The 17,004-nt window shown below is 41.3% G+C and overlaps 1 protein-coding gene across 1 annotated transcript in view; it reads left to right on the top strand.

The window, feature by feature from the left end:
* The first annotated feature begins 1,811 nt into the window (after positions 1–1,811).
* gmds (GDP-mannose 4,6-dehydratase) overlaps positions 1,812–17,004 on the top strand; it is a 170,805-nt gene continuing 155,612 nt past the window's right edge. Inside the window, exons 1-4 of the mRNA XM_061739035.1 lie at positions 1,812–1,878; positions 1,921–2,009; positions 3,803–3,995; positions 9,500–9,604. Of these exons, the coding sequence (XP_061595019.1) occupies positions 1,812–1,878; positions 1,921–2,009; positions 3,803–3,995; positions 9,500–9,604 (454 nt within the window). The remainder of the gene's footprint in view (positions 1,879–1,920; positions 2,010–3,802; positions 3,996–9,499; positions 9,605–17,004) is intronic.

Genomic DNA, 17,004 nt, shown 5'->3' with positions numbered 1-17,004 from the left:
TTAATTGGAATAATTAATTCCGGAATTAAAAAACATCATGTAACCGTGGCCATTTCAACTTTTTTTCTCGACATTTCGACTTTTTTTCTCGACATTTTGACTTTTTTTCTCGACATTTCGACTTTTTTTCTCGACATTTCGACTTTTTTCTCGACATTTCGACTTTTTTTCTCGACATTTCGACTTTTTTTCTCGACATTTCGACTTTTTTCTGAACATTTAGACTTTTTCCTCGACATTTTGACTTTTTATCGACATTTCAACTTTTTTTCTCGACATTTCGACTTTTTTTCTCGACATTTTGACTTTTTTTCTCGACATTTCGACTTTTTTTCTCGACATTTCGACTTTTTTTCTCGACATTTCGACTTTTTTTCTCGACATTTCGACTTTTTTCTGAACATTTAGACTTTTTCCTCGACATTTTGACTTTTTCTCGACATTTTGACTTTTTTTCTCGACATTTCGACTTTTTTCTTGTTTTTCTCCCGGTAGTTTAACTTCCGGTCCCCCCCCTATCCAATCAGAACCTTCCCAACCCCCAGACCTGGAGAGGAATTGGAGAAAGACCATCAAACGTGTTTCCATGGAAACCTCCATTCAGAATTACTATTTCCATGTAAACTCCAAGGAAAATAGTTTAAATTGGAATGATTTAATTCGGCATAATTAATTCAGAATTAACTTAACCGCGGCCAGTAAAGCTGTTAATGATCTGATCTCGTGTGTCTGAGCGTCTTCATCTCCTGCTTCTTCTAGTAGAAGCTGAGAGTCTAAATGAATGCAGAGTGGGGGGGTAAAGGGGGCCGGGGGGGGGAAGTGGGGAGGTTTGGGGGGGGGGTGTTGAAGGGGGGGTGGGGGGTGTTGAAGGGGGGGTGTCACAGGTAATTACCCCGAGCCGGGGAGTGAAATCCAGCCTGATTAACCCCCCCCTGATGGGGATAGAGGCCCAGTGTTCTCCACATAAGGGCTCTTTATCCGGGGCGGGTGTGAAGCTCTAAAGGGCCGGGCGGCCCCCCCCCGCCCCCCCCCAGGTGTTAGCCACCGCTAACCAACACGGCTTTTAACTGTCACGCTTGATTTGGAGGCCGAGCTGGAACCTGCAGCAGCCCCGGCCCGGACACTGAGCTACACATCCATATACACCCCCCCCTCGTCTGGGGGGACGGGGGTCTGGGAGTCGGGGCTGAAGTTTGAGGAATTGCTGCAGTGATCGGCTCTGACGGCCCCGGGAACATCCGTTAGCTTCCGTTAGCTTAGCCCGGTGCTTCTCAAATAGTGGGGGGGCTCCGTCTACGGGGGCGTTTCACCTCGGGGAACACGCTTTTTTATTAGGGCCCGAGCAGTTATTGTATCCTATTGTATCTGTAGGAATTTTTTATTTTCTCGTTTTTTTTATAACGTGCCCCAAAAGTCACCAAATTTAGAATTTTTTTTTTTTTTTTTTTTTTTAAGTAAAAATGAATCATTACCAATTTATATAAGATTTTGTACATTTTTCAGCCTGAATACCAACAAACACTACACAAGCATCGTTATAGGCAAGTTTCTCACAGGCCATCATAAAAATACAGTAATATCAACTTTTTTTTTGTAGAAGTCGGGAGTTACAGTTGTACTATTATTCACTGCCCTCATAAATATTAAAACCTTCACTATTTTTAAGAAAACCACTGGTTTAGTATCTCCATACAAATAAACATTTCTCACACTTCCTTCCAAGCCGTTTAAAAACAAACCAGAGGTGACGACACGTTTCTGTGTAATTCAAATCCTCCAAAGTAAAGCAGGCCGCCAGAGTTTACGGCTACATGTCGCTCAAACGGGTCCACGTCTTCAGACAGGATTCTCTTGCTGTCCAGGAACGCCTGAATAATGGTGACGTTTACAGATAAAGACACTTGATGCCACTTGTTGCAGCAGAGGTTTCTGAAAGTCAGAGGAGGGGAAAGTCGCTCTCCAAGATTGACAGCGATTTTCAGATGGCCCCACTCCAGTCCGACAGCGAGGTAGAAACATGTGATATTTAATGGTTTGCATTAATGGGCGTGGCCTAATGGCTCAACAGCGCCCCCTAGAAAACTTTGTGGCTCAAGCCCCACAATACGGTTTGACGTACATGCACGAAAATCGATACACACCTGTATCATGTCGCAACTTAAAGAAAAGTCTCTTGGCGCCATGGCCCAAACCCAACAGGAAGTCGGCCATTTTGAATTAATTGTGTAATTTTGGCGCAATTTATCCCATTCCTTCGGCAGTTAATTCAGCCCGAACCGTAACGTGCACCCAGGTGTGTTATACATCAAAATGTGCGTCTCCATCCTGCGACGACAACAAATGCATTTCTATGCAAATTAAACTTTTAAAAAGGCAATAAACCCATGAGCTACTTGGCTTGGCGATAAATGTGATATTTAATGGTTTGCATTAATAGGCATGGCCTAACGGCTCAACAGCGCCCCCTAGAATACTTTTCTCTGCCATAACTTTTGAATGGTTTGACATAAAGAGTCGTGGGTGGTGTCATGGTACTCTGTATTGAGTCCTTGACCTTCATTGGCCTGAATTAGCCCCGCCCCTTCTTCTGATTGGTCGATATTTCATAGTTTCTTTTTTCTGCTATAACTTTTGAATGGTTTGACATAGAGAGTCGTGGGTGGTGTCTTTTCTGATATGCTTATGGGGGGCGGTGGCCGTGAGTGGGAGGGCCCGTTCATCGCTGCTTGCAGCTTTAATAGTTTTTTTTTAGTATTATATTTGTATAATATTTGTATTATATTGTATTATATTTGTATCATATTTCTCTCAGATGTAAGTCGCTTGGATAAAAGCGTCTGCTAAATGACGGTAGCAGTGGCAGTTTAAACTATTCACTTTGTATGATTCTTTGTTGATAACAGTCCAGATTTAGTGAAGAATAAAAGTCAAATGAAGCCGAAACCACAACATTTCCGGTTCGTGGGTGAAATAAAAGAAAGGAACATGGATGAATCTTGTCTCTATCTAAGGCCCCGTTTCCACGGAGCTAAAAACGCTGGTGTTTTCATGCGTTTTGTTCGTTCGTTTACACGAAAACGAAGCTCAAAGTCTCCAAAAACCATCATTTCTGAAAACTCCGGCCAAACTGTAGATTTTTCAAACCTCCGTCTTCACGTTTGCTTGTAAACGGAGAGAAACAGACATTTAGGCTTCAGAACGTCACATTATGAGACAGAAACGTCACCAGCGTCATGAGTGACACCTGTGGTTACAATTAGTTTGTAACCGTCAATATTTTCTTGTATTCAACATTTTGAGAAGAAAGTCGAAATTTTGAGAAAAAAGTTGAGAAAAAAGTTGAAATTTTAAGAAATAAGTTGAAAATTTCGGAAAAAAATCAAGAAAAAAGTCGAAATTTTGAGAAAAAAGTCAAAATTTTGTGAAAAAAGATGAAATGTTGAGAAGTAACTCCACTTCTCTGTCACTCCAAACCAAAGACTCTGGTTCATCTTGGAAGTAACTGGAAGTTACTCGTGTCATTTGTTGATGTTTTCTTCCAGGATTCTGATTGGCTAGCATGACTTTATCTTCTCGTTACACTGCCCCCTGTAGGTTTGGCTGCTCATAGCACCTTAACAGATATTTATGCAGGTTCCTGGAAATGATGGGATTTTTAGAAACGTAGAGGGGGAAATATCTGTTTTTGTAAATACCCGGATATGTGGAAACGTGGCCTAATTCTCTCCTAAAGATTGTAAACCTTGCTGGATCCAGCAGGTCAAACCCCGACCTTAACGACCCTCTCGTCTTGTTGTTTCAGATCTCGTTCGACCTGGCCGAGTACACGGCCAACGTGGACGGGGTGGGGACGCTGCGTCTGCTGGACGCCATCAAGACCTGCGGGTTAACCAACAGCGTCCGGTTCTACCAGGCGTCGACCAGCGAGCTGTTTGGGAAGGTGCAGGAGATCCCGCAGAAGGAGACCACGCCCTTCTACCCCCGCTCCCCCTACGGTAAATCCCCCGTTAAAAACGCAGTAACTTAACGTCCTCTTAACGCCCACAATTTTTTGAACGATTAACGTGCAGGATTAAAAAAAAAAAAAAAAAGTTCATTCTATAAGTTCTGGCGGTCGACGGCACCGTAGCCTGAGGAGAAGTCTGGTGAACTGGAAGATGGAGAATGAAAAGGGACTTTTGAACGTCTAGTTCACTTTCTTTTTTTTCTACCTTGTCTGCACATATTAATGGTTAATACCATGCTGGTAAAAACCTAAGGCATATATATTTGCATTGTTACTATATTTTATATATATATATATATATATATATATATATATATATATATATATATATATATATACCAATACATGGTAAATACCTGGTTGTTTAAACTAAACATTACTAGGTAATTACAAAGACATTAGATGGGAACTATGAGGTAATTTACAGGTATTTACTAGGTTAATATTGGTAACTACCAGTCAATTTACCATGTAATTACTCTGAAATTACATGAATTATTTCTAAGTAAGTACCAGGTAATTACTAAGTATTTTTCTGCAAACTACCAGGAAATTATCACCTATATTTGAGCTAGTTTCCAGCTAATTACACTTCAATGACCATGTAGTTACCTTGTATTTACTCTACATTTCATGGATAACTACCGGGTATTTACCCATTCATTATTGATTTATGTATTATCAATGGATTGGTGCAGGTACCCCCGAGGGTGTAAATGACTCTATTGACCTTGTAATTAACCTGATAGTTACCATGTTTTACCTGGCGCGCGCGCGCGTATGTACATGTCTCTGTGACTATGTGTGTGTGTATGTATATGTGTAGGCATGTGTATGTACTATTGTATTATTGCTTATATAAATACTGTATGGAATGATATTTATTAATGACATTGCACTAGTTTATAAAAGCTAACATTTTCTTGTGAAAAGGGTCGGCGTCATAAGTTTAGGGTTCAGTCTACACCTTTTGGCCTTGGTTTTTAGTCAAAATTGTATAAAATTGTGTGTGTGTGTATATGTATATATATATATATATATATATATATATATATATATATATATATATATATATATATATATATATATATATATATACAATACTTTTTTGGCCGATACCGATGTTTTGAAAATGCTGTGATCAGACCGATTGATCGGGACAACACTAGTCCCAGTTCTCTGTAAACGTGAAGTTCTTTGTGTTCAGCTGGTCCTTATCTGTCCGGATCCGTTTATCTGTCCTTAAACCAAGAGCTGCTAAACTGTACTGTATGGTGGTGAACTAGAACTAAACTGTACTGTATGGTGGTGAACTAGAACTAAACTGTACTGTATGGTGGTGAACTAGAACTAAACTGTACTGTATGGTGGTGAACTAGAACTAAACTGTACTGTATGGTGGTGAACTAGAACTAAACTGTACTGTATGGTGGTGAACTAGAACTAAACTGTACTGTATGGTGGTGAACTAGAACTAAACTGTACTGTATGGTGGTGAACTAGAACTAAACTGTACTGTATGGTGGTGAACTAGAACTAAACTGTACTGTATGGTGGTGAACTAGAACTAAACTGTACTGGATGGTGGTGAACTAGAACTAAACTGTACTGTATGGTGGTGAACTAGAACTAAACTGTACTGGATGGTAGTGAACTAGAACTAAACTGTACTGGATGGTGGTGAACTAGAACTAAACTGTACAGGATGGTGGTGAACTAGAACTAAACTGTACTGGATGGTGGTGAACTAAACTGTACTGTATGGTGGTGAACTAGAACTAAACTGTACTGGATGGTGGTGAACTAGAACTAAACTGTACTGGATGGTGGTGAACTAGAACTAAACTGTACTGTATGGTGGTGAACTAGAACTAAACTGTACTGGATGGTAGTGAACTAGAACTAAACTGTACTGGATGGTGGTGAACTAGAACTAGACTGTACTGGATGGTGGTGAACTAGAACTAGACTGTACTGTATGGTGGTGAACTAGAACTAAACTGTACAGGATGGTGGTGAACTAGAACTAAACTGTACTGTATGGTGGTGAACTAGAACTAAACTGTACTGTATGGTGGTGAACTAGAACTAAACTGTACAGGATGGTGGTGAACTAGAACTAAACTGTACTGGATGGTGGTGAACTAAACTGTACTGTATGGTGGTGAACTAGAACTAAACTGTACTGGATGGTGGTGAACTAAACTGTACTGTATGGTGGTGAACTAGAACTAAACTGTACTGGATGGTGGTGAACTAGAACTAAACTGTACTGTATGGTGGTGAACTAGAACTAAACTGTACTGTATGGTGGTGAACTAAACTGTACTGGATGGTGGTGAACTAGAACTAAACTGTACTGGATGGTGGTGAACTAGAACTAAACTGTACTGTATGGTGGTGAACTAGAACTAAACTGTACTGGATGGTGGTGAACTAGAACTAAACTGTACTGGATGGTGGTGAACTAGAACTAAACTGTACTGGATGGTGGTGAACTAGAACTGATCTGTACTGGATGGTAGTGAACTAGAACTAAACTGTACTGTATGGTGGTGAACTAGAACTAAACTGTACTGGATGGTGGTGAACTAGAACTAAACTGTACTGGATGGTGGTGAACTAGAACTAAACTGTACTGTATGGTGGTGAACTAGAACTAAACTGTACTGGATGGTGGTGAACTAGAACTAAACTGTACTGTATGGTGGTGAACTAGAACTAAACTGTACTGGATCATGGTGAACTAGAACTAAACTGTACTGTATGGTGGTGAACTAGAACTAAACTGTACTGTATGGTGGTGAACTAGAACTAGACTGTACTGGATGGTGGTGAACTAGAACTAAACTGTACTGGATGGTGGTGAACTAGAACTGATCTGTACTGGATGGTAGTGAACTAGAACTAAACTGTACTGGATGGTGGTGAACTAGAACTAAACTGTACTGGATGGTGGTGAACTAGAACTAAACTGTACTGTATGGTGGTGAACTAGAACTAAACTGTACTGGATGGTGGTGAACTAGAACTAAACTGTACTGGATGGTGGTGAACTAGAACTAAACTGTACTGTATGGTGGTGAACTAGAACTAAACTGTACTGTATGGTGGTGAACTAGAACTAAACTGTACTGTATGGTGGTGAACTAGAACTAAACTGTACTGTATGGTGGTGAACTAGAACTAAACTGTACTGTATGGTGGTGAACTAGAACTAAACTGTACTGGATGGTGGTGAACTAGAACTAAACTGTACTGTATGGTGGTGAACTAGAACTAAACTGTACTGGATGGTGGTGAACTAGAACTAAACTGTACTGGATGGTGAACTAGAACTAAACTGTACTGTATGGTGGTGAACTAGAACTAAACTGTACTGGATGGTGGTGAACTAGAACTAAACTGTACTGTATGGTGGTGAACTAGAACTAAACTGTACTGGATGGTGGTGAACTAGAACTAAACTGTACTGGATGGTGGTGAACTAGAACTAAACTGTACTGTATGGTGGTGAACTAGAACTAAACTGTACTGGATGGTGGTGAACTAGAACTAAACTGTACTGGATGGTGAACTAGAACTAAACTGTACTGTATGGTGGTGAACTAGAACTAAACTGTACTGGATGGTGGTGAACTAGAACTAAACTGTACTGTATGGTGGTGAACTAGAACTAAACTGTACTGGATGGTGGTGAACTAGAACTAAACTGTACTGTATGGTGGTGAACTAGAACTAAACTGTACTGGATGGTGGTGAACTAGAACTAAACTGTACTGGATGGTGGTGAACTAGAACTAAACTGTACTGGATCATGGTGAACTAGAACTAAACTGTACTGTATGGTGGTGAACTAGAACTGAACTGTACTGTATGGTGGTGAACTAGAACTGAACTGTACTGTATGGTGGTGAACTAGAACTAAACTGTACTGTATGGTGGTGAACTAGAACTGATCTGTACTGGATGGTGGTGAACTAGAACTAAACTGTACTGTATGGTGGTGAACTAGAACTAAACTGTACTGGATGGTGGTGAACTAGAACTAAACTGTACTGGATGGTGGTGAACTAGAACTAAACTGTACTGGATGGTGGTGAACTAGAACTAAACTGTACTGTATGGTGGTGAACTAGAACTAAACTGTACTGGATGGTGGTGAACTAGAACTAAACTGTACTGTATGGTGGTGAACTAGAACTAAACTGTACTGGATGGTGGTGAACTAGAACTAAACTGTACTGTATGGTGGTGAACTAGAACTAAACTGTACTGGATGGTGGTGAACTAGAACTAAACTGTACTGGATGGTGGTGAACTAGAACTAAACTGTACTGGATGGTGGTGAACTAGAACTAAACTGTACTGGATGGTGGTGAACTAGAACTAAACTGTACTGTATGGTGGTGAACTAGAACTAAACTGTACTGTATGGTGGTGAACTAGAACTAAACTGTACTGGATGGTGGTGAACTAGAACTAAACTGTACTGGATGGTGGTGAACTAGAACTAAACTGTACTGGATGGTGGTGAACTAGAACTAAACTGTACTGTATGGTGGTGAACTAGAACTAAACTGTACTGGATGGTGGTGAACTAGAACTAAACTGTACTGGATGGTGAACTAGAACTAAACTGTACTGTATGGTGGTGAACTAGAACTAAACTGTACTGTATGGTGGTGAACTAGAACTAAACTGTACTGTATGGTGGTGAACTAGAACTAAACTGTACTGGATGGTGGTGAACTAGAACTAAACTGTACTGGATGGTGGTGAACTAGAACTAAACTGTACTGTATGGTGGTGAACTAGAACTAAACTGTACTGGATGGTGGTGAACTAGAACTAAACTGTACTGTATGGTGGTGAACTAGAACTAAACTGTACTGGATGGTGAACTAGAACTAAACTGTACTGTATGGTGGTGAACTAGAACTAAACTGTACTGTATGGTGGTGAACTAGAACTAAACTGTACTGTATGGTGGTGAACTAGAACTAAACTGTACTGGATGGTGGTGAACTAGAACTAAACTGTACTGGATGGTGGTGAACTAGAACTAAACTGTACTGTATGGTGGTGAACTAGAACTAAACTGTACTGTATGGTGGTGAACTAGAACTAAACTGTACTGTATGGTGGTGAACTAGAACTAAACTGTACTGTATGGTGGTGAACTAGAACTAAACTGTACTGGATGGTGGTGAACTAGAACTAAACTGTACTGGATGGTGGTGAACTAGAACTAAACTGTACTGTATGGTGGTGAACTAGAACTAAACTGTACTGGATCATGGTGAACTAGAACTAAACTGTACTGTATGGTGGTGAACTAGAACTAAACTGTACTGTATGGTGGTGAACTAGAACTAAACTGTACTGGATGGTGGTGAACTAGAACTGATCTGTACTGTATGGTGGTGAACTAGAACTAAACTGTAGTGGGTGGTGGTGAACTAGAACTGATCTGTACTTAAATCTCTGCAGGAGCTGCTAAACTGTACGCCTACTGGATCGTGGTGAACTTCAGAGAAGCCTACAACATGTTTGCTGTCAACGGGATCCTGTTCAACCACGAGAGTCCCAGACGAGGTGAGAGACCTGTTAAAGACTTTTACTGGATTTAACGAGGTTCATTTTGTACGGAAGAGAGTCAGGGCCAGGCAGGAGAAAAATACAAATAATATTTTAGAGGAGGGAGAGTTTTTTTTTCATAATGCACTTCGAGAAAAAAGTCCAAATGTTGAGAACAATGTAGAAATACATTTCAAAAATAAAGTCGAAATTTCGCCTTTTTTCTTAAATTTCAACTTTATTTACGAAATTTTGACTTTTTTCTCGACATTGTACCCCTGGTTGAAGAGCCCTGCGTTATCTGACCAGCTGAAGGTAAAGCAGCTGGTTCCTAGTAAACCTGCTCTTATTCATTATCCTCACTGGTGGAACCAGGATCCTGGTAACCATGGTAACCAACCCTCTGGTAACCATGGTAACCAACCCTCTGGTAACCATGGTAACCAACCATCTGGTAACCATGGTAACCAACCATCTGGTAACCATGGTAACCAACCCTCTGGTAACCATGGTAACCAACCATCTAGTAACCGTGGTAACCACCCATCTGGTAACCATGGTAACCACCCGACACGCGCCCTCGCCGCCCGAGAGTGACGAGATTAATGTTGAAGTACAATTTCCATGAAAAAGTCGAAATGTCGCGAAAAAAGTTGAAATGTTGAAAATAATGTTGAAATGTCGAGACGTTTTTTTTCTCGAAGTGCATAATAAAACAAATCTTTCCCTCTCAAATATATTTCCTCTTGCCCTGAATCTCCTGAATCTCCTGATTCTCCTGATTCTCCTGGTCAGCGGCGGCTGGTGATTAAACACTGGCGAGTGGGGATTACAACACAACTATAAACTCTACTGGAACATACATTTTTTATAACATATTACTACATATACATATACATATACATATTATTTATTTATTTTTTTTTATTATTATTTTGTAATGAAACAACCGGGTGTAGTTTTTCTGCTGGATTGTCTCCTGTCCTGTCGTTGTGACGTTTGTAGCGAGTGACAGATTCAGTCACCTCTAGACCAGGGGTCCTCAACCTTTTTTCAGTCATGTTCCCCCTGTGAAATATTTTTTCAGTCAAGTACCCCCTAACCAGCGCAAAGCACTTCTGGTTGTAAAAAAAAGACCTAAGACAGAGCACTGTGCCATCAGTAACTGATTTATTAAACATAAAAATATTGCTGCTGCTTCAACCACGACTCCATCGTTGGTCCAAGTGATTGACAGGTGAAGCCAGGTGATTGACAGGTCAGGTGGAACCATCCTGGTGTGGGGGAAACTCTGCGGTTTTAGGATAATAAGTTGAATAGCCTATTCATGAAGATAAAATTCATTTTATGAATTTAGACTTACCGGTATATTATTCTCAATTATTTATGAAATATTTATTTTTAAAGGATTTTTGCATGGATGCTACTTTTTAAATATATGTATATTTTAAAATCTCATGTTCCCCCCTGGGGTACCCGTACCCCCATTTGAGAACCACTGCTCTACACTGTCAGGGTGTGACTTTGATTGACAGCTCATGAAACAATCAGATTGGATGGAGAATGACAGAAAACACGCTGATTGGCCACAGAGGAGAATCTTTGAGTAACCAATCAGAGACCAGCATGAAGTCACATGGAAGAAAAGTTTAAGAACATAAATACACTCATTTGGCCGTTGAAACCTGTGTAACTCTGAATAAACCCAGTATGGGATGGGAAGGCTTGAAAAGTTAAGTCAGACACATTTTATGAGTGCACAGATGTGATAATTACCTTTTATTACGTAATTTATGTGTACTGTGTCTATATTTTTCCTGTCATTTTAATGGGGGCGGCGCTGCGGTGGCGTCTTTAATATTTTAATAATCGCTCTGAGCCCGAGGGGTCGCCGCCGCTGGTTTAACCTGATTTCCACGCCAGCGCCGGCAGAAATGAATCCCACATGAGCCGCTCGGTCGCTCAGGTGTTTGTGATTTATCCTTAATGAAGCTGCGGCCCCGCCGGGGTCAGAGGTCGTCAAGCAGAACGCCGTGGCCGCGGCCCCGCCGGGGTCAAAGGTCGTCCAGTAGAACGCCGTGGCCGCGGCCCCGCCGGGGTCAGAGGTCGTCCAGCAGACTAACGGGTTTCTGCAGATACAGATGGACGTGGGAACGGCTGCAGGTTAGCGGCCGGTCACGCCGACGTCTCAGGAAAACACAAGCAGAAATAATACCGGGCGGGTCAGAGCAGTGATGGATAAAACTAGAGGTTAAATTACCAACTAAACCGTCATTTAGCAACTTCACGTCTGCTAAATGACAGCAGTAGCAGTAGTAGTTGTAGTTGTAGCAGTATTAGTATGATCTCTTCCTTCAGGAAGACGCTACAGAGTCATCAGGTCCAAAACCAACACACTGAAAAACAGCTTTTTCCCTAAAGCCATAATCGCCCTGAACAAAAGGTGAATTACTGTTTTTACCGTGCAATACTAATTTTCCCGGCCTACCTGTGCAATATTCCACCACATGTGTAGTTATATGTAATTATCTGTAGATAGAATCTCAGGTCTTGATTTCACTATTCAAAATCCACCTTAAACTTTTTATATTATTAGTGCCACGGCTGCCCCAAGTGGCACGCCTCCTCCACAGCTATGCAATAGCAATGGAGGAGCAGTGCCTCTTGGCGCAGCCAGAGGCACTATTTTTATTGTGTGCGTTTCATCTTATTCATTTTCCGGACAAAACTTCAGCGCGTAACTAGTCCCACAGCTTTGAGAAAGCGCGAAAAGTAAAAACGTAGAAACGTGCGCCTTAAGCGGGAATCGTGTGCTATGACTTTTCTTAGCGATTGGTGTGCACGTTTTTGCGCAACTTTCAAAAACATGCGCTTTTAGCGCCATCCGGAACGCTTTGGGAGAACTTTGGCCTCACCACTCGCACACCGTTACTCGAAAAATTCTGAACCGATTTAGAAAGTTGTAGGCCCTGAATTTACAGTCCTGTGGATTTTCAGAGCGATCGCACAAATAGTTTTGCCACGAAGTGCAAAAACATTTCCAAATTTCCAAACTAATGGGGAGATTTTCCCATGTAAGTGAATGGGGCAGAATGTCACACTGTGGGTGGAAGGAGGTTCGAAAAAACCCAGAATTCACCTTTTTTCTGAGTCACGTATCTTCCTCATACTTGCACGTAGAAATGTCATTCAAACTTCAAAACGGAGGAAAACTTCTCTTCTCTCTCCAAACCTGAAACTGTTTCTTCCTAAAATGTACACTTTTCAAGATATGAGCACTCAAGCGACGACTGGAAATCACTTTTTTGTCAAATCTAGAGTGGAGCTCTAAAAAGAGTGTGAGGACAGTAAAAAATTGACCTTCATTTTTATTTGTAACTCGAGCTCACGGCCAAACCGTAAAAGGTAGACAGATCATTTTTGGTTAGAATGTAGACATAGATGTTGTGATTCATAAAATGTGACTTTGACAGGCGGGGTATGCACAAAATTTAAACGGGGAGGGGTAAAGCTGTGCCAATTCCTGCCTCAGTCTCCATTCACTGCAATGCAATCTAAAGTTTTCTTTAAAAAAAATCTCACTTTGTTTTCGAATTGCCGTTACTAACGCATTTTAAGGAATATCTATAAAATATGAATAAAATTAAGATTGTCAGAATCTGCCGGGTTCTGTGTCTCTCACGATGTATTTGTTTTTCTGCTAGGAGCTATGGTTTTCTCACAAATCAGAGTTATTTAAGAACTTGTCACAAGGCAAAAGCTGGGGTTTTCTCACAGCGAACCTTCCTCAGGTTTCGAGGTTCTTGTTGCCGGGGCAACCAGAGCACAGCTGCTGACTGATTAGACTGAGCCAGAACTGGTCACATGACCCAGTCAGTAAAGACTTAATATACTTTAACCTGGAAAATGGAGAAACCTGAACCCTGACCTTTTGACCTTAGATGATCAACACTCCTGCTGGGAACAGGTTCATGGGATATATATATATATACTATATATATAAATATATACATTTGTATATTATATATACAAATTAGCCCCGCCCCTTCTTGTGATTGGCCGATACGTTAAAGTCCAATATCTTTTGAATGGTTTGACATAGAGAGTCATGGGTGGTGTCATTGGACTCGGTATTGAGTCCTTCACCTTTATTGCTTGTAAAATGTACACAAATGTGCAGCAGCCTGCCGTGGCACTCTCGAAACTTCTGCGAGGAAATTGTCTAGTTTATATTTCTTATTTGTTTGCACTGTTTCTGGTGATGCTGCTTTTAATCTCCCCATGAATAGTGACATAGTATTCTATTCTATTATCACAACAGTAAACTGATCATTATTAATCCGCCTCCAGCACTAACGAGTTATTCCTTGTGGATCCTGTAAATGAAGAATTTAATTAGATGTTTCTTTAAACTATTCACTCCGTATGATTCTTTGTTGAAAATAGTCCAGATTTAGTGAAGAATTAAAGCCAAATGAAGCTCAAACCACATTCCGGTTGGGGGTAAAATAAAGAAGGAAAAGACAAACACACGGCACGTTTTTTTTTTTCATTTTTATTCTTTATTTCATTCATTAAAAGAAATACAAAACAGTTTAATATAATTCCAACAAATCTCTTTCCTTGAATGAAAGGGAACAGAAAGAAGACTAAGCTTATTTTATCTGTCCCTTTTTCCTAAGAAATCACATTTCAATTTCAATCAAAAACAACAAAAACAAATTACAAATTACTCAATTTAAAAAAAAAACACTTTCCAAAAAACATAATTAAAAAAAAAAAAAAAAAAAAAACTACAACAAAGTTGTAAAATAACACAAAATATCTGTCGTCAAACACAAAAAACATGACAATGGTGCTAAAAAGAGAGATAGAAAAAGAAAACCCACCTAACGTAACAATTATGATATTTCTGCATCAAACTGGCTTTTATTATTCTTTTAAATGTAATGTTTGATTTGCATTCTTTGGTTTCTGTATCCATATTGTTCCATAAACTGAACCTTTTACAGAAACATAACGTTCCATTAATTTAGTCCTCAATTTTTTTTTTTAAAGATCTCTGTTCCTTTTTAAGTTAGACTTATTGACTTATTGTCACGTTGCTTTGGATAAAAGTTTGTTGGAGGGTAAAATAGAGAAATAAAGGAACATGGATAAACTTCTCTTTCTGTAATGTTAAATCCCTGATGGATCCAGCTGGTAAAACCCGACGTTAATAACTCCATCTCTTCTCCTTCCACCGGTCCATACGACGACTGATTGATAACTTTAGAGCTTAAATTACCTCCTGTGTTATTTCTGCAGCTCTTTTGCTGCTTCTGTCATCTGAACGGAGAGATTTATCCTCACTGAATTAATGACGTAATTCATCATTAAAGTTGGGTATAATTTTAGAAACACGGACTCAGAGGTTTCTGTTTTTACGAGTCCCGACCTTATTAGGACAAATCCCTCGCCGTGACGGCGGATGAAGACGCCGGTTCAGCGTGCGTGCGTGCGTGCGTGCGTGCGTGCGTGCGTGCGTGCGTGCGTGCGTGCGTGCGTGCGTGCGTGCGTGCGTGCGTGCGTGCGTGCGTGCGTGCGTGCGTGCGTGCGTGCGTGCGTGCGTGCGTGCGTGCGTGCGTGCGTGCGTGCGTGCGTGCGTGCGTGCGTGCGTGCGTGCGTGCGTGCGTGCGTGCGTGCGTGCGTGCGTGCGTGCGTGCGTTACCTGAGCCACAGATATAACGGTGGTTACGTCACGTTTCTTTGACCGATGTTTGGCCCGGAAGGGCAAAAGGTTTTGGACCGCTGTGGTGCTAAAGTTACAAACGTTATGCTTTGTCTGATCAATCTTAATGAATTCGCAATAAATTCAGTTTTAATTGCGTCAGAAGAAAAGCGTCCTGGCTCGTCCGTCACCGCCGGGGATCGTGGGCAGACAAAAGCGCGTCGACCAGATTCTAGGGCAGGGGTCTCAACCCGCGGCTCTTTAGCGCCGCCCTAGTGGATCCTGGAGCTTTTTCAAAAATGTTTTACCTTTTTTTTCCTTTATTCTTATTTTTTCTCTTTCTTTCTCTTTTTTCTTTTTTCCCCTTTTTTCTTCTTTTTTTCTTTTTTTCTCTTTTTCTTTCATTTTTCTCTTTTTTCTTTCCTTTTTAATCTCAACATTTTAACTTTTTCTCAACATTTCGACATTTTTCTCGACATTTCGCCATTTGTTTTCATTCTAAGGCTTATAAAAGACTTTTCATTTTTTGTGGCTCCAGACATATTTGTTTTTTGTGTTTTTGGTCCAATACGGCTCTAAAACATGTTGGTTTGCCGACCCCTGCACTAGGTCAAACATTCTCAGTAGCCAAAAAGCATTATTAGAAAGCTGTGAGACGCGAGTCGTGTGGTTGTTGTCAGCCTGTTTCAATGTTAGCTTTACTCTAGTCTTTGGGTCCAGCTATCAATTTAGTTTTTATTAGTTTGAGGGAGCTTTCACCTCTGTCCCGTTTGCAGCAGTTGTTCCAGAACAGGGAGCGTTTCCCCCTAAAGATCGGATCGTTTGGTACATGTGAACACAGCAATCACGCTAGGATGCGGCACAAAACAAGCGAGCCGAGATCCTAGCAGAGGTTAGGGTTCAGGTCTCGGCCCGATTCCCTTTGAGACCTGGAGCGGTGCGTTTTTGTAGTGAGAACATAATCGACAGCAACCGACACAACTCCATTCATGTGTATGTGCGACCGCAGCGCCTCCATCCCCTTCTCTCCTATTGAACATGCCAAGATGGCGTCACAGCGCGGCACGGTGGATTTAAAACACCATCAGTGATAATGTTTAATGAATCAGTGAAACTGGAACAGCAGATTGTCCTGATCAGAAACTTGTAAATGTGAAACATCCGACTCCCAGAGGAATAACAGCGTTCCAGGTTATAAATCACTGGATTAAAATGTGAATAAGATAAAAAACAGTTGAGTAAGTTGGTAAGTTGGAAGTGTCAGAGACAGAAGGTGTGGTTGAAGCGCTGAGTTTGGTGTTGTGTTGGTTGCCTAGCAACAGCCAAACCCATGATGTCACAGCAGCATCAGCACATTTAACACCTAGAGGAGCAGAGGACTGGAGCTGGAGCCGGAGCTGGAGCAGAAAACTGGAGCTGGAGCTGGAGCAGAAAACTGGAGCCGGAGCTGGAGCAGAAAACTGGAGCTGGAGCTGGAGCTGGAGCAGAAAACTGGAGCTGGAGCTGGAGCAGAAAACTGGAGCCGGAGCTGGAGCAGAAAACTGGAGCTGGAGCTGGAGCAGAAAACTGGAGCTGGAGCTGGAGCTGGAGCAGAAAACTGGAGCCGGAGCTGGAGCAGAAAACTGGAGCTGGAGCTGGAGCTGGAGCAGAAAACTGGAGCCGGAGCTGGAGCAGAAAACTGGAGCCGGAGCTGGAGCAGAAAACTGGA

This window comes from Cololabis saira, chromosome 13 (assembly GCF_033807715.1).
Source record: "Cololabis saira isolate AMF1-May2022 chromosome 13, fColSai1.1, whole genome shotgun sequence".
Classification (NCBI taxonomy): Eukaryota; Metazoa; Chordata; class Actinopteri; order Beloniformes; family Belonidae; genus Cololabis; species Cololabis saira.
Note: the sequence above shows the minus strand (reverse complement) of the source record. Positions and strands in the feature narration are given on the sequence as shown.